Raw genomic sequence first — 22,817 nt, 5'->3', positions numbered from 1 at the left:
GGGGAAGGGCCGGGCGCGGAGCGGCGCGGAGCGGCGAGTGCTGGGCGCCGCGCTGGGCTCTGCGGCCCCAGGGGGCGCCGGATCTGGCCGCGTCGGACCGCGCAGGGCAGCGCAGTTGGTGCGCGCTGCGCTGCGCCGCTGCCGTAGGGGARGATAACGTTGCTGTGGAAAAGTGCTGGTTTCTGCTGAAGGGATGACGGTGTCGGTCCGCCGCTGGGGAGCGGGGAGCGCTTTCCGGCTTCCCTAGTTTGCTAACAGCGCTCCCGACCCTTGAACTCCGGTGATACTCGCGATCGGCTGTTACTCCGTGCTCCYGAGCGTCTGCTTTTGCCGTTCCCCTCGTCTTGCACGTTACAAACCAGATCGCTGTCCCCGCGTACGCCGAGGTGGACCTGGAGGTTTGCTCTGGCAGGCTTTGCTGCGGCGCGCTGCTGAGCAGGCGAAGGGCCGTGCGAGAGAGCGTCACGGCTTCGGGCGCCGGGAGGGCTCAACGGTGACAGCGGCTGGAACGTGCTGTGAGTTGACCGAGCCCTGTCGAGGGTGGTTACTTCTGCCAGTAAAAACTGAGGACAGTCAGAAAACAAGAGCAGGCCTTCATAAGTGTAATTACGTGTCCTTTTCGTTACTCAGTGAAGGTGTTGGGTTTAGCGAGGGTAGCGTGTGACAGAAGCCGCTGGTTGCRAGGAGTGTGCTGAAATCTCCCCAGCATCTTTGCTGCTAACGAAGCCCAAAGGCTGCAGAATATCCCTGCTCCCACCTTACCCAGCTGCAGCACTTCCACAGCAGCAGTCAGCAGCTGGAGCCCAGAAAACGGAGGGAGAAGATTGAGGTTGGCAGAATGTGGTCACTGCTGTCGTTCTAGGAGGATATGGTTATTGTGCACGMTCCGTGTGTGTGGACTTCACCCACACATCCTGTCAGACAGGAAGAAAATCATTTTCTCATCTTCTGGAAGTGTGTAAGTTCTGTTGTGCTGTTGCTTTTGGTTCCCATAACATCACTTTAACATTTATTTGTTAAATTCAAGCAACATGCYCAGCAGGATGAGACGTTAGGGAAGGAATGGATGAGAACTGCAGGCAGTGGTCAAGAGGTTAAGAGGAAGTCAGCGAAAAGAAACGCGGTTTTACACAGGCCATACTAATGAGGCAAAGAGAGGGCTTGTGGGAGAGCGTGCCGTGTAGGACAGGCTTGTTTGCATGTGTTGCCAGAAGAAATGCAGTCATCAGACCAGTTGGAGCTGTGCAGACAACGTAGTCCCGGTTTTGTTACCAGCAGTGGGGAGTCTCCTGAGTCCCAGGTAGTAAAGGTCTGTGTTTGCGGAGCAGAACATCCCAGCCTCCGTTTTTGCTGCCTCTAGTGAAGTTCTAAGAGAATAGTGTTTGATTTATTCCCATGTGGGCCTGTTAAAATCCTTCTTCCATCTGATGATGCAAATCAGTTTCCTGGAGTTGTCCACTTTGTTCTGTCTTAACAAATCCTACCCCCCAGGCTGGAGACAGCCAGAATTAAATTCTCTCCAGACCGCCCATGGATCTCGCGATGTATTCCAGTGCGTTTGGGTACACGGGACACCTTGCAGAACTGTGCTAGTAAGAGTGTAAGAATTACCCTGAAGACCCCGTTCCYGGTTGGATCAGAGAAAAGAATTATTAGCCCTTGGTGTAAGCCATATTCAYTGTGCGTTTCCTGACCAGGAAGGGTCAGAGTCAAGTCTAATTTAAGAGAGTAGATGCTTCTGAGATTGATTGTGGGATAGGGAGCTTACCATGCTAACAGTGGAGAGGTGTTCACATTGCAAAGACCAGCCATGCAGCTGGTATTTACAGGACATCTTGAGCTTAGAGATTGCACTTCAGAATTCTCCAGTTCGTTCGTGCTGTCATGGTGGAACAGAAGATTTAAGAAAGGATTGTTATTTTTCCAGTGTTTGTATTTTACATTTTGTGTCTGCTTCCTCTCTCTATAGCTAGCCAGCCAGTTTCCCTGTTTGTTTCTGTGTTTCAGAAATATTAGGAAAATTTCCATCATAAAACCACGGAAGTCAGCAGCTGAGTGGTTTTGGGCAGGTGAGGCTCTGAAATGAAAGTGGTTGGGGTTGCAAGTTGATGATGCCCCTTTGAGGACTTTGTCTTCACAAGAAAGCAATTCTGGAATAAGAGCGAATGAGTTTGGCACACAAGACCTATTCCAGAAAATTTCTGTATAGACAGATCCTGAATATTTTTCTTCCTGTAGCCTCAGCAAAGTATCGTTGAGATATCTTAAAAGCCTGTGGAGCCTGGATTCCCCTGTAGTGCCTCTGGTCGTTCTGCGGTGCTGCGGCATGCATGGTGCCGCTGCTGCGGATCCGCGGTTGCTGCCCCTCTGCTTCTGTTGCTCCTTATGCACAAAGTCCTCGCTGTAGTCTACAAAGTCCTCGCTAGCTCAGGTGTGCTACTGCAGTCTAGTAATAATACTTGACATCCCTAATTCTGGCTGTTTATGAAGGAAGCGGGCTGAGTGGGATAGAATCTCTTTACATGGTAATGTTTTATGAGTTATTATTTAGAAAAACAATTCTGTCTCACTGCTCTTGGGCAGTAAACTTCTTTAATAACCAGAGATTGGCTGCCTTTCTGTAGGACACTCTGGGTCAGTGCCAGTAGCAGAAAATGTTATTTCTCTTCAGAACTAATGTGGTATTTTATGAGATTTTTCCCTCCTTCATTTCAGCTGAGCTTTAGGCATGTAGAAAGGGATTAAAATAAGGCCCATGGCAAAAGGTACTGAATGTGCTGTTTGGAAACAGGGGTGTCTGCTGTGCGATGTCTCTGGGCAGTTGGATGTTTCCACCACGTTAAAACAAGGGTGAAGGGACTGAATTTGATCGGCTCATGTAGGCCAAGTTGGGACCTGGAACGCGGTGAGTTATTGCAAGGAATTAGATGGCCGTGCAGGCTGCGTTTTTAAAAGTGACAGTAGGGATGTGGATTTGAAAGAAATAACTGTAATCTTGGAAGTGTATATATACAGTAAGCAAATGATGTTTACGGTGATTTTGGCTGTTAGGGTGTTCGATTGCTCTGGGATGACCAACAAAAGAGCAGGAGTTCACAGATGCTCTGGTGATTCTGTCAACAAGGATGTCCTTCTCTCCCCTCGCTGCGGAGAAACAGGCAGAGCTTAGGCACGTCCGTCCCCTCRTTATGGAAATTACTGCTTCCGAACCAGCTGTATTTCGTACTCCTCTTAGGATGTCAATTTGATAAGGGTCTCCTAATAGAAATATTGAAAAATAATTCTGRAAAGGAAAGCCTGGCTTCTCTGTGTGAGTCTAGGGAGAGAGCTAGAGAGAACAGACGAGTCTTCTCGCAGCAGCGCTGAGGCATGCTCTGATACGGCAGCGAGCGGAAAACCCTGCACTGATGTTGTCTGATGCCCCCGTTTCAAGCCGAGTCCAGCCTTCACGTTGTGTGCTTATTCTGCAGTTCTTCATCAGCAGGCGGATTTGTCTTTTTTGTTCTCCACTCGTCATCCCTCACCCATTAAATTGTCTTTGGAGCAAGCCCTCCAGGTCCTTCATTGCCTAGCGCGTTGGAAACGGAGACGGTTGCTTCTGGCGCTTCATCTGCATCGTGCRTATTGCGGACTCATGTTCTCTCTCCCCAAACGTGGGGGAGGCTGAGTGGTCATTTCAGTAAGGGCAGTGTCCTTACCCTCCGCATCGGGGAGTCAGTTTATGGCATTGGCAGGATCTTTTTCTTACGGTTAATATAAAAGGAAGTTTTATGGGAACTATGACAAGGACTTACAAACATCTTCCAGTAAATAGATTCCTGCTGCAAATGTCATGTCGCTAAAGGACCCGAGAAATGTTTTCTCTTCTTGAACTGGGTATTAAAATGAAGGAATAGGGTGCCCTTTGAAGACTGATGATACATAGCACCTCTCCTTGCCCTCCCGAGCATTTCGTTCCTTGCTGCAGCACTCTGGACCAGACCGGGCTTCGACAGGCGAAGCCCGGCGGTGTCGGGGCTCTGCCTGGTCTGGTGCTGGGGGGCTCTGGCCGGCTGCCCTGCGGGGCTCCCTCTGGCAGAGGGATTGCTCCCATCCTTTCCCCTAGGATTTCAAACGAAAGCTAATTAATGCCATCTCCCTATTTAGCTCTTGATATCTAGACAGATGCCCAGGCTTTTAAGGCTGGTTTTAGACCTACAACGCTCACTCCATATAACACAGCATCCAATGAAGAATTGGATTGGATTTGATCAGCCCTTCAGGGGTAAAGGAGGTCATGGGAGCAGGTCCTGCCTACAGAAGAATCTGACAAGTAACCTCTAAAAAAGGCCCATTAGCTGTAGGATTCCTGGAGGTGCCGGAGTACAGAGGGATATATATAACTATGCATTTTTTGAATTTKTTAACAACATAATATGACCTGAGAATCTCCCCTTGTTAATTCTTCGTGTTGCATATCCACATTCCCACCCGTGGCCTTGCATCTGCAGTAATTTTAAATGAAAAAAGCACTTGTTTTAATTTTACCAAAAATTCTTTGTATGTGTATTATAGTACGTAGTATCTAAGCTGTGGATTTATATTATCAGTATTTATGTATGCCCCCCACAAGAATGCAAGCCCCGACTTGATTACTTACCTTTTCTAATTTCACCTGTAAGTTGTGGAAATAAAATTTACCACAAATGCCGTGATTCCTAGTTTATCAGGCCTTGGTGAGTAGTCTATATTGTCAGTTCTTTGAGCTGCTAGATATTTCTCGGTACTGCACTCAGCATCCAGGGGTAACTTAATCTGTCTCCCTATATTAGAGATAATTTACAGCATCATTCAGAGGAAAAGGATATGGGCCCCTTTTCTTTAAAAATAGTGTTAAATTGCCGCAAAGTACTGGGAAATGACTGTGCTCAGTTCCTAAAGATCAATTTATTCACAGTAGAGACGGGGGTGAGTGGGCAGCKTAGAGGATTGCTAATGGAGTCTGGAGCCTTCTGCTTCTGAGCCGCAGCTTCCAGTCCCGTGCAGGTCTGCGTGAACCCGAGGGTTTTAACTTTTGGAGGGCTGTTGGTTGTCCCATAAGAAAAGTCTGTGGTGCCTTAGTCCCTTTCTCTGTGGACACCTTAAGACTGCGGTTGGTCCTGGCTGTGAAGCCCCGCAGCCCCGGGGTGTCTGGGCAGCCCCGGGGCTGTGCGCTCGTTCAGCCCCTAGGCAGCGGCTCCCGCGTCGGTTGTGCCGCCTCGCCGCCGTAGCGAAGCAGGGGCCTTCGGCTTTCCGGGCCGCCCGTTCAGCGTTCCCAGCTGGCTAGCCCAGCTGCAGGCTGATCCGTTGCCACCTCTGGGCCTGTTTATGGCATGGATCTTAATGACAAAGGCAGAGAAGCACCTGCTTATCTTTTGGTGTTGTTTATCTTAGATTCTGCTTTGGCTTTTTTCTGGATTCAGCTTGGCATGTCATTGACTGGAAGCGATAAACTTTGCATGCACTGTTGACATTTCCCCATGTTTTGGTTAGCTTTATTCTAGAGAATGACAAAACTCGAGACACAGACAGAGCAATCTGGCTGAATATGTTGGGAGCATCGCTGTGTCGCTCCTGGAAGACTGTGCTGAGAATAGCTCGACCTCCCTCTTTCTGTCCTCCCGTTCCTTTGAAGCAGGCAGCGTACGTTCTCTGCAGGCACGTGGTCTCACTGGAAGACCAAAAAGTGCTTGCCAGAGGTTTCAGAGGTCAGAGTTACTGGAATCAAAGCTTTTGTGAACTGGCTGATGTAGAAACTTTTCCATTGTACAGACTATAGAGAAAGCAACTGTTACTTTTGCTCTCAAATTATTTTTTCCTTTGCTGTTCTATGTTTTTGTTGCATTTTCCCTGGGAATAGCTAGTTTGAGGGGGGAGGGGTTTCCTCCCTTGAGCTCTCTGATTTTGCTTTAAGAGTTACAGCACCATTGATTATATTGGCTGCCTCTGAAAGTGGTGTAGTGCTCGCTGTCTGTGGGCTCCCTGCTGCTAAGTGCTGCTAGTGGGACTCCAGAGCATTTAGATCAGTCGATAGGGCTATCATGGCCTTATTTTCCACACTGTCCCCACCCTGTAACAACCGGAGGGAGCACATGAGCCCTCAGATCATCAGTTACCCAGTGCTAATCCAAACACTGCATCTGTGATACGAATGTGTGTGTTGGCGGTGGTGGAAAGGGGGTGTGCGGCATTCGGGGTGGTGGCATCTGTCCTGGCTGTTGCTCTGGATTCAGAAGGAGTGAACACAGTCTCTTGAGTTTTAGAGGGATGTGTCTAGAGTTTCTCCCCATTTTCAGGTGACTTTCTCCTGTCAGTTGGGACTGAGTACTAAAAAGTAACGTGAATGAAATTTCATGCCAATGGGATCACATTCACATGCAAACCTAATCMTACGGTGGCAGTCTGTGCTCAGCACCACCAGCGCATGGGTGCTCCTGCATGGAGCGTGGTCCTCGTGAACATTCGGCTGATACTGGGGACAGCCTGCCAAACTGGTACAATCGTACTCCAAAGGTGTTTGAGGACATACCGTGCTCTGCAGAGACACTCCTATCAACCTCTAATGCAGTCCAGACTGCATCTGAGTTCGGAGGGGGGAAARAAACATTTCTGCTATAAATATAGCCTGTAATATAACCTGTTTACCAAATTATAAATGGGACTGTCTAGCAGTCCCTGCTATTCCAGGCCCTCTGTTATCTCATGGCAAAAATTTCCCAGGAATATTCTGCAGTTGTTGCTGACAGATGGATTTAATCAGCTCTCTGGGAAGGAAACTATGCACTGATGCCGTTACATTCTTCCTCTAGATCCCATCTAATGCCGAGGCTGAAAGAATCACGCTCCCACGAGTCTCTGCTCAGTCCCAGTAGTGCTGTCGAGGCCCTGGATCTCAGTATGGAGGAAGAAGTGGTCATCAAGCCAGTCCACAGTAGCATCCTGGGACAGGACTATTGCTTTGAGGTAAGGGTCCTTTCCGGTTACCTGGGGGCCTATTTCTGACATGCAACATGGCTGATTGGGGAGCAAGATGTGGGATCACATCTTGGACTCTCTGCTCTGAAATGTTTCTGGTCTGAATTGCTGCACAAAGAGACGATTTCATAGGGAGAAAATTACTTAATCTTTACAAGGAGAAGCATACCCATAAAATCAGAGCTTTGCGCTATTTGTGTTGTAACCATTGTAGCGGAAGGACTTGCTGCTGGCACTGGCACTGAACTGCTGAAGGTTGTATTAATAGAGCATAATAGTAGTTTATGTTCATACAGACATGAGAAGGTACTAATCTCTATTCTGTGTTCACAACAATGGTCTACGTGGTCACAAGGATATCCTACTGTTGTCAGTGGAAGTGGAGTTGAGGACTTTGTCTGGAAAAGTAAAGCTTCCCTTATTTGGGTAAATAAAAGATCTGTGAATATTTTAAATTTCTTCTACATGGATATCATTTGTTATGGCATGTGATGAGGTCTTTACTAGCAGGAAGCAGTGGTACACAAAAATACTATGCAGTTAGATAATGCAATGTAGTATCACTTAGGAGTTGTTTATCCTACGTCATGGAGACAATATTGCTCATGCCAGTAGATAGATTTAGATGGAATTGGGAAATGGTTTTCTTAAAGTAAAAAGGTGGTCAATGCTTGTGTTTCTGTGAAGAGCACATAACTTGTCTATACTTGGGGACAGAAGAGGCAATCAACTGTATGTCCATGGTTGGATCTTGGATCATGCTGTTAGGGGGTTAATGGGAATGCAGATGTTTTGTGGATGAGCAGTGCTAGATGGAGACAACCTGATCAGAGTTAATGAGCAGTCAGACAGGAGAGACTAAGATTTCTTTATTACTGAAATCAATGCATTTCGGAAAAAAAATGAATTAAAGGACACATTTCTTAAAAATTTAAACAGGTGACACAGAAACGTTCTTACAAAAAAATAGCTCCAAACATAAACTCTGAAGTGGGTAGAGCTATAAATTTTCCAGTGCTGTTCATTCTCTGTAGAATTGAGCAAGTGCGGCAGGTCAGGAGGAGAACCGTTTTGTAAATTATATGGCCTCTATTACATTCCACTCAAGAAAGATAAAATGAAGCTAGATGGAAAATAGATGTGACATCCATAATACAAGAGTTGTTTACCAATTCTGTTCAGCACATAAGAGCAGAGGAAGGGATGTGAACAGTACTTGCAGAAAGTTGACTGAGAGGGAATTACACAAGTCATGCATTTCTAAGGAGGAGGAAAATTTTATTTTTAAGTGAACTGGATAAAGAAGAGTCATATAGAAAGAAAGATCATGTTAATTGCTGTTCTGCAAATCCTGCAGAGGAAAGGAAGAATGCCAGAAAACAAAAGCGACATTGATTTGTAACTGATGGTTACTCATCAGCAAGCTCCAGAGGGAAGGACTAGTTGATAGCTAAATGGCATATTGTGTTAATGCATTGGTCTTGTATCTCTGGAGAACCCTTCAGATACTGATTTAGGTCAGAAGTGAAATGAGTTTGCAGCTCTTTCTGAATCCCTGATGGGTAGCAGGCAGTGTCCATAATCCACCGTGCATTTATGCCTAACTGACAGAGGCAAAAGATTAGCATTGCCTTTGGACAGTACAGGCAGGAGAGATGAGCTTAAATTGTGTCCTGGGCGCAGGACACAGCAGCGATGTGTGCTGGCAGGCAGGCTGGGCAGTTTTTATTTATTGCTGACCTCCCCTAGGCTCTCGCACACGTTGGCCCAGAGAACTTCATCATACAGTTCTACGTGTCCAGCAGTAGTGCGAACTGGGTAACAAAACTGTCCATGCATCTTCTGCTCTTCAGTACTTGAGTGTTGCCTATAGTTATTTTGCATTGGAGAATGTTTTAAATCACTAGAAAGGTGGACCTCTAATACATCTCGAATCACCCCTGTACCCTGAGGGTCCCGTCTATGGCCTGAGATCCTAAATCCTACAATATTACTTATCTGAAAATAGAGGGAAGACTTGGCAAAGGGTGTTGCTGTTTTTTAGTGGAAGCRAAGAGAAGAGTGAAGAACTATGGCGACTTCCTGTGGCTTGCAGCTATGAAAGCTTTGGTCAACTCTGCAGGAAGCTGAAAGAAAAACAAGCTGGTAATTGAGAGCCGTGACACTGCTGCGTGTGAGAACACTGAAAAGTGAGAAATGTAAACTGATGTTCTGGAGAACAARCCTGGACTAGAAAATCGTCAAGTGAGAAGGGCCTGACAGAGTCCTGGAGATGAGGGAAACCAAGACATTGCCTGCACCGTGGAGTATGAAGGTGCAGTGGATGATAATGCTGCACCACCCCGGTGAAGCTATTGTGGATCTGCTCTCTGGAGAGATCAGTGAGGAGCAGCCAATTTTGTGCTCTCGAATTGAGAAGTGAGGCATTGCTGTTGTTGCCAGCCTTACACTGTTCTGAATTATCTCCTCACAGTGATGTGGTCAAGGAGTGGACAGTGCCTAGGAAGTTACTTTCTTCACCACCTGGCTGGTGTCTCCTAGTTCTCTTCTGGGGTATCTGTGCTCGCTTGGCCTGCGTGGCTCAGCATGCTCTTCTTTGGGGTCTCTCGCTAGCAACTGCAGGAGGCAGGTTTTCCAGAAGCTGCAGTCCAACCTGCCCAGCGCACGCGATGCAAGGTACAGTGTGGCACGGTCCCTCAAACTCCAAGCTGCAGCAGCCGCCGTGCGGTTTGAAAGAACAAGACCGCGGGATTTGATGTGGCTGCAGATGGAGTTGCACTGGAGAGAGGAGGATCCGAGAGAGAACTGGCAGCACAGCCCAGCGGAGCAGAAAGCGAGAGGTGCCAGAGCCATCTGCTGTGGAAAAAAACGAGTGGTTTGTTCGGAGGCAGCTGGGTGCGCAGGGGTACAGAGCGACTGTTTCTCTCCATCAGCGCGACTGACCTGCATTAAGGCGTGCTGTAGCCGGCTGCTTAGCTCTGCTCTCCCCAGCAGGGTTTTGCAGGGGGTGAGCAGAGCACAGCTGCGTAGGCAGCGGTAATGCACCGCTTTTTCAAATGCTGCATTTGGCTTCTGCTTATTTAGTTTTATGAAACTTGCCTTTTCTGACTTGCTGAGTGCTTGGCAATCAGTATTTGTTCGTTTTCTTCATTGACATTTTCAAAAAAATTATTAAATGCCATCTTTCTTTCTCCTTACGAGAAAGACCTCCYAATCAGCATAATTGGTGCCGCTGCATGTGCTGCACATGCTAAATGTACAATGGGCAGGTTAGTCTAGCAGAAGAGACTGGGAGTCCCGACTCTAGAGCCTGTTCTGGCTCTGCGAATTGTGAGGTCCGAGTGACTAGGACGAGGAATGGGAGTGAGGATTGAGGGACTCCGCCGCTGTCTCGGCAGACCAAAGTCTTGCCTTGTTGCACAGCTCGTGTCTGGGCTGTTGCAGGACATAGCTGAGAGAAAGTGGAACAGGGCGAAGAAAATATGGCTGAAGCCTTGTAGCTTCATCCTGGCCTTGCCTAAGGAAGGGAGAATTTAGTGGGTAGATTTGGTCCAGCCGTTTAAGCATCTGCCGCTGCTTGCACAGCCTCGCGGGCTCGCTCCCTGGCCGGCCATCGCGGGGTCTGCGGGGCTGGCCCAGGCTCTGTCTCCATGCTTCGGTTTGCCCTTCTGYGGCTTGGGTGTGGTAATATTTATCAGCCTGAGACTTAATTTTTACTCATAAAATCTTTGGAAGACTCTGCTTGAAACAGCTTCATTAATTAAGGTAACACCATTTGTTTTTACACCACTGAAGTTCCTTGAAGTTTTTGAGCAGCCCATGATGTTTCTAAAAAATTTTTTTAAATGACAGACTTATTCTGTGATTTAGAGATTGCTCGTGCGAGGACTGTGCGAGTGAATGTGAATAAGTAACAATTTAGAAATTAAATGTGTTTTATTAATTGAGTTTATCCTGTACATAAACAATATTTTAGCATATCCAAAACTCRATGAGACCAAAATGTTCTCTTTATTGAGCTAATTAATACCTCACAAAGATCTTTAATACATACAATGTTTAGGTCAGAGGTCAAAGCCAAGATGCTATTGCAGATCCAGGGAAGTCACCTTTTCCAATACACATAGTAGATATGATCTTCACCTCCCATCAGATCAAGAGAGCTTCCAATCTGACATATGAGGAATTTCTCCTTCTCTCACCTAAGTAYGGCAGTTACAATTGTTAAGGTTTTGAATAACTAGTTAATGGGTAATTGAATTTTGAACTGAATCATGAATTTTATCATAGTAAGTTAATTCCTATGTATTTACTTATATGTAGCGATAAAGTATATTAGATACTCAACAGATAGCTGGTAAAAAAAAGTGACATGTGATCAACAGATGTAATAGAAGGATGGCTAAATCTCATTCTTATTTATTTCGGTATGAATCCTATTGACATATGCTGCAGCCATAACTGCTGCAGCGTAGTGTGGCTCTATCAGTAGAATTCAGGACTTCTGAGCTTTGCATTTGGAGCATAGATGATTTTGAGTCTTCCACCATTGAATTAAATGGACCAAATAAGACAAGGCTCAAGTTTTGAATTTTTAGGTTCTTGTCTGAGCAGTGTTGAAGCCTTAGACAATTGTGTTGACTGAGCAATTACTGAGCAATCTGGAGTGATGCTTGTTTGCTATGTATCTTCCATGATACTTCACTGTAAGTTCTGTTCTTAAAAACTCTTGCTAATTGGTACTTCTGTGATCTATTCATTTGTAACTGTGTTAGACATTACAGCACCTCGTTAAAGTAATGCAGCTGTGCGTTGTCTGTCTTCGGGTGTCATTATCACTCAGATATATGGCTATGCTCGTCTTGAATGCAGTTGCAGAAATTCTGAGGAAGGGATCAAGATGCAAAAATGCCATAGCCTCTGGCAGAGCAAGGCAGAGGGGTCACACACATGATGGGCATGATCAGTCTTGCAACATCTCTTGTGCTACCAGAGGTTGGTTTGTGAAGGCTCAAAGATAGAGGTTAACATTAGCATCGGCAGTAGCAAATAGGAGGTGAAGTAGACCAGATTTGTAATGGGAAAACTTAGAGGAAGCTAGAAGTACACTGAAGTGTGAAAGGCTGCTGAAAAGATTATACAACTATGCCTGTCAATACAGAGTCTTCAGTTCTTAGAAATAGAAAATAACTTTGGCCTAGAAGAATTTTTAGTTTTACAGATTAGAGAATGAAAGCATGTAAGGACAGGGAAGAGTGTCTGCACTGAGCCTGAAGGAGAGAACTGGAGTATCGAGGGCGGGAGGTTTTCTTGCATTTGATGTGTAAAGACAGGATAGACATCTTGTCATTTTGTCTTGATTAGAAAATATCTGGGTTCAAAGGAAGGGAAGTTTTCAGTTTATCTTTGAGGTTAGCTAATGACAAGTCTTAGTGAGTGCCAGCTCTGCTTCAGGAACAGGTTAGGCTTCTGGGAGACGTACGAAATTAAAGCAGATTGTGTCTCCCAGAAGCAGATAAGCCAGTGTGCAGTGTGTAAAAACAAATACTGGGGGATGATAAAGGACACAGCAGTGGTTCTGCAGCTTGGGACTGGAGGAAAGGAAACTTGGAGGGGAGTTAGTTAAAGTACCAGCCAGGCCTGTTTGGCCTGCGAGCAGGGAGGTACCTAAAGAATATTACTGGACATTGCCAAGTGCAGTGAATACCAGGAAGGTCAGAGCCGTTGAAGGAGGCTTTTTTGAGTAGTACAGAATTTGTAATGCCACAGTCACGGTCCATCAGCTTGCCAGCACAGCCTGAAGGAGATAGTTGCTTGAGGAATATGTGTATGTGAGAGACCTCTTCAGATTTCAAGTCATGGCTGAACAGGGTCTTAGACCTGTCAGACTTTGGCTCAGTAGCTGGCGCAGAGGAAGCCTGGTGTGATGGACAGGAGGAAGTGTTTGGTGGACGCTGACTTGTGCCGAGTCCTGGGAGACTCGGCTCGCCCTGTGCCTGCCCGGCAGGGGCTGCTGAGRTGGGCTCCCCCAGAGCTGGGGTCACCTACGCACCACAGAGGTGTGAGAAGTGACGGGAGGATGCAGCGACGTGTTGCCTGCCGTCTCCGGGTTCGGGAATCCCAGCTTGGTTATCCGTGGCTGCTGAGCTCAGCAGCRCCGCCAGGCAGGCTGTGAGTCGCCACTCTTAGAGCTGCCAGGAGCATATTGCATGCTCAGCCCTATAGTCGTCCCAGTGTGGTCTTCAGAAGCAGTAGGGTAGGAAGGGTGAAGATGTGAAGCAAGGTTAACCAGGGGCTGATGTTCTGCTCAAGACAAGGGACGGGCTGTTGCAGTTGCAGTCTTTGTGCTGAATCTCCAGCAGTGCCAAGTGGTTACACTCAAGATTTGCACTCTCTGTTGTGGACCRTGGTGACTTAAAGCATCCCATGCATGAGGCCCAATATCTAGTTTCTTCTGGTGTGGAAGAGGGGAAGTAATTGGGATTTGCTTCCGTGATTTATTCTGTGACATGCATAGTTGCTCTCTGTTTCCATTGGCCTTAGGTGCTGTTGCTTCATGCTTGGGTAAAGCTGTTTGCTTGCTGGAAGGGGGGGGGGGGAGAATCTGCCAGTGCTTTTCCCTACTCTTCCCCCAAAACACAGTCTGCAGTGTGCCRGTCAAGATATAATCCTGTTCCTTTCCCTGTAGGTGACGACTTCATCAGGAAGTAAGTGCTTCTCGTGTCGTTCTGCAGCGGAGCGAGATAAATGGATGGAAAACTTGCGGCGTGCTGTGCACCCAAATAAGGTAGCGGCTTTGAGGAGTCGCCTGTGTTATAGTTCAGTTCCTCGTTACTACATTTTAAAGCCCAGTGCACAGTAGCAGCAGGGTACATAATGTCATTTTAGTGAGTAAGTGTAATTTCTCCATATTGCTTTCTTCCACAATTATATCTATGGGAAAGTGCTAATTATTTCTTCCCCTCTTTTTGCAGCACGTGCTGCTTTCAGCTGTTGCTGAGAAATGATCAGATCTCAAAAATCTTCAGTCTTGCTCTGTTTAAAATGATACTTGCCACTTATGTGGGAGGATTTCTCACCTCCCAAGAGCTCTGGGACAGACGGCTGGTAGCTGCCAGCAAAGAGTGAATAATCTAAAGAGTTCACATAATACCTTTCATGACTCTGGTGGTACTTGCAATGTCTGTTTCAGAGCTGGAGAAACTCAGATGCAACACACAGTGAGTTCTCTGAAACTGAAGTGGAATCTGATTTTGGAACATAGCTTTCGCTTCTCTAGCCAGTTGAGTCGGCAAAATCACGCCCTCTGGGATCTACAGAAACAAATTCCTCTCTTCACTAGAACACAGGGACGCCCAGTGKGTGTTTTTTTGGTCCACTAAGGCTAAGTGCATCCTAAAATAAAGTCTACAGCTGCTTCTTCCTCTCTGCTTTGGAGTTAGCTAACAAAGATTGATCAGGGCTAATCAGCTGCAGGATTTCACAGCTGATGAGCTCAATCAACAAGCCATTTTCTGCTGATCAGGGAAAATGCAAATGATGGGATCCTGTGAATTCATTTCTGGCATCAGATGCATAACTGTGCACACAAGTTAGATCCAGGCCTGGCAGGTTGCTAAAGGAGCCGTCTGTGTCTGAGTTTATTGTTCCTAGTTCTATGCCGAATGTGATATAACAGATTTCTTTTATATCAGAAAGGGAACAACAGCCTGTAGAGGTGGACCTCTAGGAATGTGTTCCTGCGTGTGGAACATAGCTGCTGGATCCAATGCTTTGCATCAAGAGCACAGCAGCCCCAGTAGCAGTGATCTGAAAGAGCTTTGTAAGATTTGGGTGATCAGGCCTTCTTAGTTACTATGAGACTTCCTGGACTTTGGGGAGAGAGGGACATATCAGTATGGCTTTCAGATGCTGTGTTCAGTAAAAATTCATGTGGAAATATGCCCTTATCTTGATCCATGCTCTTAGCTGATGGCTAACTTTCCATCTTTGTTTGTCTTAGACAATAAACTCCCAGTGTCTGACTTGATACTTCTGTCAGGAATTTGCTGTCCTTGTATAATTTCCTGTGTGTACTTCCTGGACCTACAGTATCCCATTGTGGATTTCCAGCAAAAATGTTCCTGTCCAGACTCCTAAGCTAAGCAGACAGAATAAACCCCGGTTGCTATTTCAGTTGTGGACTTCCAAACAAAACAGGTTACTGCAGAATCYGTAGGAGTGATTCAGCTGTGAGTGCTTTATCTTTTAAGTCACTCCTGCAGCAAATGCCCTGGATGTTCTTCCAGAATGAGGTCATCATCGTTGGGGAGTCATTAAAGATCCACAGTATCCTTCACTGCATTGTTATTAAAATGATATCGAAGCCAAATTTCTATTTCTGAATTTTAATGATTCTCCTGTGTGACTCACTCTGTTTCCCATAATTCCTCTTGATGTTTTAGTTGGATACTCTGATCTTTAGTCCTAAAATGTTGTGAGGTTTTGCAAATGCTTCTTTCCATGCCAGAGGTGGTTGCATTCCAGCCATGGATGAGGTGGTCCCTGGGTGAACATTAGAGGGGAAGAAAAAAAAAAAGAGGGGGAGAGCAATTACACCTRTAACAGCTTTTGTTTTGCAAAAAACGTTAATTATTGGTAAGGCTCTTTCCTGTTTCTTTTGAGGCCATCTCGGCAGTGGATTGGAAATGGTACATTTATAATTTGGAGGGGATTTATCTTTCATGTTCYTTATATTAATTGGCACCAGCAGACATGGAGAGCATGGTGATATTTGGAAAATTAACATAAGTAGTGTTATTATGCAAATTCCTGAGAAGTATTTCCAGTATTTCCTTAAAATAAAATATAATTAAGCCTCTGCTCATTTAGCACATCTGAAATAATTAACTCATATCTCCAGTTTTGTTTTTCATGGCTTTGGTTTTTTTCTCTTGACCTTTTTTCTTTGCATCTTCTTTGCTAGGACAACAGCAGAAGAGTAGAGAACATGTTAAAGTTATGGATTATTGAAGCCAAGGACCTGCCAGCTAAGAAAAAGTACTTGTGTGAATTATGCCTGGATGACGTTCTTTATGCACGAACTACCTGTAAATTGAAAACTGATAATGTCTTTTGGGGGGAGCACTTTGAATTTAATAACCTCCCATCACTCAAAAACATTACGGTGCACTTATACAAAGAGACTGACAAGAAGAAAAAGAAAGACAAGACCAACTTCATTGGACAAGTGAACATCCCTGTTGGCTCTGTCACGGGCCGGCAGTTTGTAGAGAAATGGTACCCTGTGGTCAGTCCCAACCCCAGTAAGGGCAAATCCCCAGGGCCCATGATCCGCATCAAGTCRCGCTACCAGAGTATGAGCATTCTGCCCATGGAGATGTACAAAGAGTTCGCCGAGTACATCACTAACAATTACATGGTGCTGTGCTCGGTGCTGGAGCCCTCGCTGAGTGTGAAGAACAAAGAGGAGATGGCATCTGCCTTGGTTCACATCCTGCAGAGTACGGGCAAGGCCAAGGTAAGACCCTTCTGTCGTGCGTGTGCTCCCATTAGAGATGATCACAAACAAACTTCTGCCTGTAACATCTCCGACTGTTGGAAATCAGAATGTTGGTTTGGCTTTGGTTTGGTTTCAAGCCTTCCCATCATTAATATACCGTAATTTTCCTTTTTGCTATGAACAAGTTGGTAGCGTATGCAGTGCAAATTGCTTAATTAGAAAAGAGGTGTTGGGACCAAGAAGGTACCAGCATAGTTATTTTTCTCTACTTTTGGAGGCTAAGGGGGCAGATCTATTTCATAAACAGGCACAAATATAAAAATATGCAAGAAGGCTGTTTTCAGGGGTGAAATGTAAGCAGCATTGGTTTGAGCTCTGTATGTGCTGTGTGTTCCTATCGGAACCGGTAATGTGGGCTGCTCGGTGCCCTGGCGCTGCGTTGTGCATCTCAGTACTGTAGGCACCACGATGAAGTCAACGCTGCCTTGGGAATTTCAGAGCAGAGTCTGCCTTCAAGCAGGTGTCTCTCTGAGTCCTTGGGGTCTGTCCTTTCCCTTCTGRAAGGGAGATGTGGTGGGGACAGCAGTGCAGGAAAGCCTGGCGCTTGGAAGATGCTCCCAGGCCGTGCGGGCGGTGGGGAATTGATACAGGCCGACTTGCAAGTGCTCGAAGTTGTCTTCTGGGCCACTCCGAACTTCCTTCGTGGTTCGGAATCCCCAGCCAGGCCTGGGGAGAAAATTAAGCCAGAAGAGGCAGAGGGCCTGGGATTTACTTTTGCTTGTGCTCGGTGCAAATGAGGGCAGGATGGGCAGAGCTGGTAAAGCCGTTCGCTGGAGAGCGGAGGCGAGCCCCGGGGGGCCAGAGCAGCGTGAGCCCGTTTGCCACAGAGCAAAACGCYTCCTTGCTGCATGTCCCCAGCTGAYGGGGACATAGCTGTGACGGGCRTTGGCAGCCACAGTGCCAGTGTCAGAACTGAAGGGGTTAAAGCATCGTAGTTTTTCTGTGTTAATGTTTCCGTGAACTCTGCAACCAGGAGCTGGGGAGGAGCGAGATCTTTTTGCAGTGCTGAGGAGACGTAGGCTCCTCACCGGAGATGAGGAATTGCGAGGCTTTCTTTTTCCTTTGCAGCTTCCACTCCTGCCGGCACTCATGGCTGGATTCGTGGRTTAGATTTAATTACCATCTGTCATACAGAGCAGTCACTCGGCCTCCTTATCTAGTTCAAGGCAGGAAAAGCTCACTGAGCGGATTGCGAGGCCATGGGCCTAGTATCCCAGAGAGGGTGAAAATAGCTCAGTTAAAGCCGTCCTGATCACAGGGAGGAGCATCACGCRCTCAGGAGGGCAGGGGAGGACCGCAGCCCTCGTCCCCTTGGTTTTGTTGCTTTCAATGGGAACAGAAGTGGCTTTCAGTTCGCTGCATGTGAAATAATACTGTTGTGCTTATATAACAGAGAACATCTTAGGTCGTCCCTTTCTCGCTCGCTGTGCCAGTGGCTTCAGTGCGGTCGTCGGCGCGTGCAGTGCTTTGCTGRCACAGCCCTGCCTTCTGCTGGCGCCGCTCCTCCCTGCACGCGGGAAGCTTCCCTGCCCTTTGCTGCCTCTGTGAGGCAGTGCCAGGGCTCTTGCTCAAGTAAGAATAGCATAAAAAGTCCTATCCATGACTAACACGGTTCCAATGCCAAAGGCTTTAAGTGTCTCCCTGATCTCAGGCCTGGTGAATCATGTACATGTATGTCTGAGGGCTGTTGTCACTGCTCCTGCCTTTTCCCTCTTCTCGCCAGGACTGGAGAGGCTTAGGAAGGAGCAAGTATGTTTCTAGACATGTGTCTGCATCAGTGCTGAGATCCTAGAGGCTCTGCACAGGGGACACAGCAAACAGTAAACAGATTTGATAAATTTCCCCCTAAAATGAAGCTTCTGCTTTCTGTGGTTGTCATCTGCCATCAACATTAGCACAGGGTTTAGAGGGTGTCAGAGCAACAGGAATTATTAGAGCATGGGAATAGGGTGATATATCTTTTGTAGAAGAACTGGCCAAGCAGAGAAAGAAAAAAAAACAACAATAAAGTAAAAAGAACAGTAAACAGGAGAGGGAAACACCTACTCGCCTCTGCTCACGTGACATGGGTGCGCCCCAGCACCACTGGGAACAGCTCTCCCACGGCTGAGCAGTGGGACGTGGCAAGAAGACACGGCCACAGGAGGCTGGCGAGCCCGTGCCCGGTCCGTGCGGGGAGGCCGGGGCGGCGTGGCGAGCCGAGCGCGCCGCTCCGTCTCCCCCAGAAGCACAAGCGCGGTGCGCAGGCCCCCGGGCCGGGCGGGAGCGGGGCGGCAAGGCTGCTGCCAAGCCCTCGCTGGGTCTCACTGATCCCCGTGGCCTGCTCGGGGCAGTGGGACTGGACGGGACAAGTCCACKCTCGCTCTGCGCCGAGCCCGTCTGCTCCTCGGGAGTTGGCGTGAGGTTGTCCCRGGCATTGGGATCTGCACTTGCCCCCCAGCATCGACACAGGCTGAAGGTGGCCTGGTGACAGCTCCCGCAGCAGAGGTGGAAGAGAACAGAAAAGGTGGAAGGGCGCATTGCTGCTCCCAAGCCCTTCTGGGCGGCGTGGCCGGTGCCTGCGGACGCTCCCCCGTGCCGTGCGCTGCCGCGCCGGTGAGGACACTGCCCTGCTGGCAGCCTCACGCCAGCGCTTCCTCGCACTCCTCTGCAGCCTTGTCACTGTTTAGCAAGATGATGTCTCTGAACATGCCAGCAGCAAATGCTCTCATTTTACCACTTTGCAGGTCTGTGCAACTCTCCTGCCTGTCTCCAGTGGAAGSAGGAGGCCCCAGAGGTCCTAGAACAAGTCCTCAGAACATGCAGAGATGGAGACTACCATTCTGCCAAAATTTGGGGCAGGAAAAAGATAACTCAAATCTAGAGAAGTCCGACTGCCTTGTTATCTGTGCTCCTTCTCTCTGGKTGTAACCTGTTTGGCCCCTGTCAGCAGGGCCTTTGAGCACCATCCTAGAATTTAATAGAAACAACAGAAGCAATCTCTTTATTTTTCCTCTTTACCACTCTGCAGGGGAAACAGTTTGAATCATTTTTCTTTTGTTTGTACATAATGAGGCTCTGCGTGTGCGTGGACACGTGTGTGCATGCAGGTCTGCCTGCACTACCTAATTTTGATGCCGAGGACACAGTTCCTTCAGCCCGAGCGTACCCAGCAGCAGCCGTGCCTGCTGGTACAGAGGTGGATCTGTGCAGGCAGGTAAAAGGCACCGTGGCCTTGGGTAGGGCACGGCTGCTTTTGAGACCTGCTTCAAAGCCCAGGAGGAACAGAAACCACTCGGTGGCTGGAGAGCGCAGAGGGCACGGACGGGGCCAGGGAAGCCGGCATGGTGCGGGGTGAGACCCGAGGCTGAGAGCGGGGCCGGTCCCAGGCGGGTGGCTTTGGGTGAGGACTTCAGCTCAGTTCGGCCGTGGTTAACGCGCCGCTGCTGCGCCGCTGCCGTGTGCAGGAGCGCGGTGAGGTGCAGCGTGCCCCCTCCGCCAGGGCCTCTGCCCTCTTGTGACCCTCCGAAGCTTTCCCGGGCCTGAGCCTTCCCAGTGGCCTCTGCAGAGTCCTCTCCTCTTTCCCTTGTCCTCTCCTAGCTGAAGAGTGCAGATGTGGCGATCAACAGCCCTTAACTCATTTTGCTGATAAAGGCTTTTTCGTGGTCCTTGGCCATTATAGCTGATGCTAAACTAGCAGTTACAGATGGAGTGAGAAACGAGTGTCCCGTAGATTATGAAGACCCGTTAGCAGCCAATTGCTTTTGCACTGTTTCAGGTTCTGTTTTCCTGTACTGATTTTTCTGTGAATATGGTGTAACCCCTTAATGAGGGATGAACGATTGGGCACGTGGGTCCGTCCAGGGCCACGCTGCAGCTCTCGTGTCCGGAAGAGGYGCAACGTGGTGCTGACCCCGCCGCTCCGCGAGGAACGCGATTCTCCCCGCGCAGACGTTGCGCCTCTGCCCTTCGCGATGCTCAGCCRTCTCCGACAGCCGGGTGTTGTCTGAAGCTCCTGAAATCCGGAGGCGCCGCCAGTCTCGCTCCTGCCCAGAGAGCGGGAGCGGGCAGCRGGGGGTCGAAGGCTGCCCAGCCTGGCCGGGCAGTGCCCATCCTGGTCTCTGTTCCCTCCTGACCCCAGCCCAGGCCTTCCGGGGAGTTCCCAGCTCCGTCCCTGCCTCTGGCACAGCCTCGATCGTTCTCTTCTTGTGCGCCATCTGGGAGCACCGTGGCTGCCCCGGCCGCTGCCAGCGGTGGGACGCGCTGCAGAGGCAGGGAGCAGCTCGGGGTCCGGTCTGCCCGCGCGTGCGGTATGGGCGCTCGCTCTTCACCGGAGCAGTAACAGAAACCCTCTTGAGCACCTTGGGTCTCAGGATGACGCTGGGCAGTGACACAGGTTGTCCTAGTGCTGGAGGCACGTACAGGCCCTCAGGGAGGGCGAGCGCAGCGTAACCGTCGTGATGGGGTTCGCGGCCGCAGGCTGGAGGCACGGAGTCGTGATGGAAGGCGCTTGTTACCACGCGTGGTGTTCCTGCGAGTGCTGACCGCCGCCGTTCGCGTGGCTTCGCGTGGCCTGTGTGGTGTGGTTAGAGATGTGCAGGCTGCGTCCTTCCCAGAGCTAGGCTGCTTGTGGCTTTTGATGCTTTCAGAGTATTTCYCTTGTCTGGTTTTGTTTCTGGGCTTTCTTTCAACTTCTGGAGCTCAACTGATGACCATAAGTGTRTAGAAACTTTCTTCTCCAAATGGTTGGTAGCATCTGACAAAGCTCTAACCGGCTGCTTACTTGAAATAAATATTTATGGTGTTGTGGATGGAGTGAAGGATAAACATGTGTCCCTATTTGTTAATGCTGCAAGGATTTGCTTCTCCTAAGCAGATGTTTTCTCCTGCCCCCTCCGCTCACCGCTCTGCGTTCGTGGGTGCTGCTGCCTGCTAGAGGGRCCGTTTCCCTAACGTTCCTCTCTGGAACGTGCCTTAGTGGTCGCTCAGTGTATTAATGGTCTGTTCCTCAGTTAGGTTTCCTGATTGCCATGAACGAGGCCCTTGCTGTAGACCRCTTGCATTAACCCTCTCATTGCCACTTCGCCTCCTTTTTCCAAGAAGACTTGGAAAAAGCCAGAAGCAGTGGGAGGATGAGCTCCCCATGCTCCGAGGAGGCGGTGTCATCGGTATTTCCCAGCAGAAAAACGCCCAGCGCTGAGGTGGGAGGAGCTGTGCGGTGGTTAAAAGCCAAGGACTGGCAGTGGGGATCCCCAGGTTTCTCGCTGGCTGTCGAGGACCCCAGTTGCACGCCCCACTGCGCTCCCCGCATCTGCCTCAGCACCTGCACGTTCCTTGCTGCTAAAACACTGGCACGTGGGTGTTTCTGGACACTCGGCYGCCTGTAATCTACAGCCCTATCAACTCCTGGTAGTGTCTTTTCACCTCTGCATGAAGGGCCCTACTGGACCCTGGGCTGGTCTTTGAAATAAGCAGTAATCTTATTACCTTTATCAATTCAATCCTCTTACAGTTAAGTCAATCCTATTAATCAGGCTTGTGATGTGGAGAATGTTATTTCCAAGTCAGTCTGCCCGTCGCTCGGTTGTGATACTGGGAAGAGGCTGCAGCACAGAAGGGGGGTTCGGTGTCGAAGCCGGGCCGCGGCGCTCCTCGGCGCCCGTGCGGGGCTGCGAACGCTCCCTGCCAGGGGAACCTCTGCTCCTGCCTTGTCCCTCGTGAAGAAACTTTTTCTTCCCTTTTGCACGTGTGCGTGTGATTGAGCTTAGCAGTTAATCACTTTCTCAGCCCTGTGGACATCTGCAGGGGAGGATTGTTTTCTTGGGCAGGTGGGTTTTTTTGTTTTTTGGTTTTTTAACTAAATGAGCTTCACTTTTCCGTGAACCTTTCTGAGCTGAGGCTGGCCGCGGGGCGGAGGGAGCCTTGGCGGTTCTGGCGCCCGGCGCCCCTGACGCGGCTGCACCGTGCCGCGCTCCGTTGAGGGGTGGCGCCCGGAGCTCTTCCCCTGGTTCCTGCATCCCCCAGGCAGAGGCTTGGGGGTCGCGCCGGACGCGGCCCCGCCGGGGGCTCAGCCGGACACCCACAGCTGCCCGGGGGGCGAGGGACGAGGCGGGGGTGAAGGTGCATTTCCTACCCCATGAAAAGATGCTGGTTGGTTGGTGGTTGAGCAAGGAGGGAGAATTCCCCCGAGGGGGGCGGGGAAGGCCTGGGCAGGGGGAAGGACATCTTTCGGGACTGCACTACAGATGAATCCGGGTGGAGATTTTGGCGGGCTGGTGAGGCG

The 22,817-nt window shown here is 48.9% G+C and overlaps 1 protein-coding gene across 12 annotated transcripts in view; it reads left to right on the top strand.

Annotated features, from left to right (window-relative positions):
* Window positions 1–22,817, top strand: part of DAB2IP (DAB2 interacting protein) — a 216,833-nt gene that overhangs the window by 157,390 nt on the left and 36,626 nt on the right. For 10 of the 12 annotated variants that reach the window (XR_014896561.1, XM_085310844.1, XM_085310847.1 and 7 more), the window contains 3 exons: window positions 6,828–6,981; window positions 13,682–13,780; window positions 15,959–16,513. Coding sequence is in view for 11 of the 12 variants with exons in the window: in XM_085310844.1 (XP_085166970.1) it covers window positions 6,828–6,981; window positions 13,682–13,780; window positions 15,959–16,513 (808 nt within the window). In the remaining variant the exon portion in view is untranslated. Of the gene's footprint in view, window positions 1–410; window positions 516–5,705; window positions 5,727–6,827; window positions 6,982–13,681; window positions 13,781–15,958; window positions 16,514–22,817 lie in introns of those variants that run through there. The other 2 variants (XM_085310850.1, XM_085310851.1) reach the window with 2 other exon arrangements.

Source organism: Rhea americana, unplaced genomic scaffold (genome assembly GCF_003343005.1).
Source record: "Rhea americana isolate MKP2758 unplaced genomic scaffold, rheAme1 scaffold_328, whole genome shotgun sequence".
NCBI classification, from domain to species: Eukaryota; Metazoa; Chordata; class Aves; order Rheiformes; family Rheidae; genus Rhea; species Rhea americana.
This window is presented reverse-complemented; position numbering and strand designations above follow the sequence as displayed.